Source organism: Montipora foliosa, chromosome 1 (assembly GCF_036669935.1).
Source record: "Montipora foliosa isolate CH-2021 chromosome 1, ASM3666993v2, whole genome shotgun sequence".
Taxonomy (NCBI): Eukaryota; Metazoa; Cnidaria; class Anthozoa; order Scleractinia; family Acroporidae; genus Montipora; species Montipora foliosa.
Genome location: NC_090869.1, coordinates 50232538 through 50235037, shown reverse-complemented (window position 1 = coordinate 50235037; position 2500 = coordinate 50232538). Strand labels below are relative to the sequence as shown.

Here is a 2500-nt window from a genome sequence, read left to right as displayed (position 1 = left end):
CGATACGTGTGAACGGGGCCTAAAGTGCTACGTTTTTCTTTACATTTCGAATTTTCCTGTCCTGAATACTCAAAATGCGAGATTTTATACAATTAATTCAAAAGAAAAACTGTTTACTTTGGCAGCAAATGTTTCGTTTAACCGTCCGCCATTACTTGGTCTGGTTCTGACACTGATAAGTCCTCAGAGAGCTGGGGCCTGTTTCTCGAACGTCCCGAAAACTTTTCGGGCCCGAAAAGCCATCTGTGAAATTGCCAACCGCTTGTTTTGGAAAGCCGATATTTTAACATGCTTTCAAGGTAACAAAAAGAAAATTAACTGTGAAGTTTGACGAATTAAATGTTCTCCGTTCTTGAGTTACAAAAGGAATTGTGACACCCGAAAATGGCCCGTAAAGTTTCAGGACTTTCGTGACACGGGCCCCTGGATCGAGGAGAAAGTGACGTCATTTACTCGCTAGCTAAAAAATGCAGATTGTGTGGAGAAAGTGACGTCATTTACTCGCTAGCTTAAAAATGCAGAGTGTGTGAATGCAGCTTAATTAGTATCCAGAACCGTGACACGATTAAGACAATCTAAAAGCCAAAAATTCTCGTGCTGCATACTAATAAGGCGCTTTTGCATGACGACACTTTCTCCTCGATCCAGATCGCTGGAAGCCGATCGATCGGAACCGCGCCAAGTAATGACGGACCGTGAAATGAAAAAGGTGGAGTTAAAATTAACAGCCTTCGTCTTGAAATTACCTAAAAAAAATTTGCCTGTTGTGCACACAACGCAAGTACTTTCGAAATGTGAAGAAAATCGAGACCTGATTCTTTTTCATCGTAGTAGCACTTGAAAGTGTTCTGAATAAACTCTGGGATATAGAGGTGAAGATCGTCTCGCATACCAACCCTTGATTCTCTTTGACAAAGTACTAACGCTCGAAAGGTGAGCTTCTAAATTTAAACGCGGCGGTCAGTTTTCCTCTATGGACTTGTAGTGTTCTTGTCCATGCTCGGTAATATAAGCGTCTTTAAAGACCTTCTGAGATACGTGGTGATGCCATAGTGTACTGCAGCCTATTTCTCGTAAGTCCCCAAACTTTTCATATGGTTATTTAGAAGTCAACTTAACTTGGAAAGGACTGCTGGCAGGAGACCATGAGTAGGAGCGAGCAATTGCCCTATATTCACGTCACGGCGTTTTCACAGACGGATTTATTTTTAGATTGAATTTTCCGCGAATGAGATTCCCGTGGGAGCCCGATGACCAAGAAACTAACTTGACGTCATTGCGTCACCAGTCCGGAACGGCCTTTTTTCCCGAGGGAAAAGGAAGTCTAAAAATGGATCGGTTTGTAAAAATGCCGCGACATAGGCTTAGTATGGAAGTTGTTCGCTCCAAGTCATGGGCTCCAGCCGCTGGTCAGCTTTTATTGACATTGCGCATGCGCCGTCGTTGTCGCTGCTTGCCTTTTCTCGGGGTTTGCCGCCTTTGTTTTCGCTTTTGCCCCACCCACCCTCTTCTGAGGGCACGAAATGGTAAGTATAAGTTTTTTTCAACTGTAAAAGAAGTGTGACTGGCGCCCAGGTTGACGCTTGGCTAGGTTGCCTTGGTTACCTCTTGCCAATCGCTAGCTTTGCCATTCGCCTCGTCTGCTGTATGGCAGCTTCCCTCCAAATAAGTATTGATAAGTTAAAGGTGCCACAATTTCTCTTTATCTTAATAACGAAGAGTTTCAAGGCCATCAAAGTTTAAAACATGATAAAGACCACTTTTTTCAAAACAAGGGGATAGCACTTGACGAAATGGTTTTTGGGGCGTGAAGAGTTTTCGCGATTTTAGAGTGACGGTCCCCTGGAGACAACAGATCTAATTAATTAAATATATTTTGAGTTTTATGCATTATACGTTGCCTACAAATCAATGATAAATTTTTTTTTTTTATTACGGTTTATCTGTTTTCTAGGTAATAATTGAGGGAGTTCGCGGACTGGGTTACCAAGGCGACATCGCAATCGATGATATCTCTTTTACATCAGGATGCAAAAGACTGGGTAAGACGTCGCTATCTTTGGGTTTGTGAGCATGCTCAGTAACATCCTGATCACACAATTCTCTCTTAGGTTTTGTAGATTCTTAAAGTGAATTTCACATCTCCGCGCTTGTGCAACTGTCACGTCATCCCATATAATTCCATTGTTATTAAAACAATCGAAAGCACTGATGCAGGAAACGGAAACAATGCCATAGAAGTGGAATTTCTCATTGGAACTACGAACCCACTACATGCAAATTTTTAACTCGTGCGTAGAATAAAATGATCGCCCCTTACAATAAATTCGATGGACAAAAATAAATTTAACCAAATTTTAATGAACATCATCTGGTTCAGTAAGAAACGGTACAATTTACAACTTCAAGCGCCAAAGGTTGGACATGCGCAAAACCGTGAAACGTCGCCATTAAAAACACAAAGGCGCGCTGTAAAAGGGCATAAGCTCCTCCCCCAAGA

The 2500-nt window shown here is 42.0% G+C and overlaps 1 protein-coding gene across 3 annotated transcripts in view; it reads left to right on the top strand.

The window, feature by feature from the left end:
- The window catches only part of LOC138000381 (deleted in malignant brain tumors 1 protein-like), a 102708-nt gene that overhangs the window by 36487 nt on the left and 63721 nt on the right, over positions 1–2500 (top strand). For all 3 annotated transcript variants that reach the window (XR_011123118.1, XM_068846759.1, XM_068846751.1), the window contains one exon: positions 1955–2042. Coding sequence is in view for 2 of the 3 variants with exons in the window: in XM_068846759.1 (XP_068702860.1) it covers positions 1955–2042 (88 nt within the window). In the remaining variant the exon portion in view is untranslated. The remainder of the gene's footprint in view (positions 1–1954; positions 2043–2500) is intronic.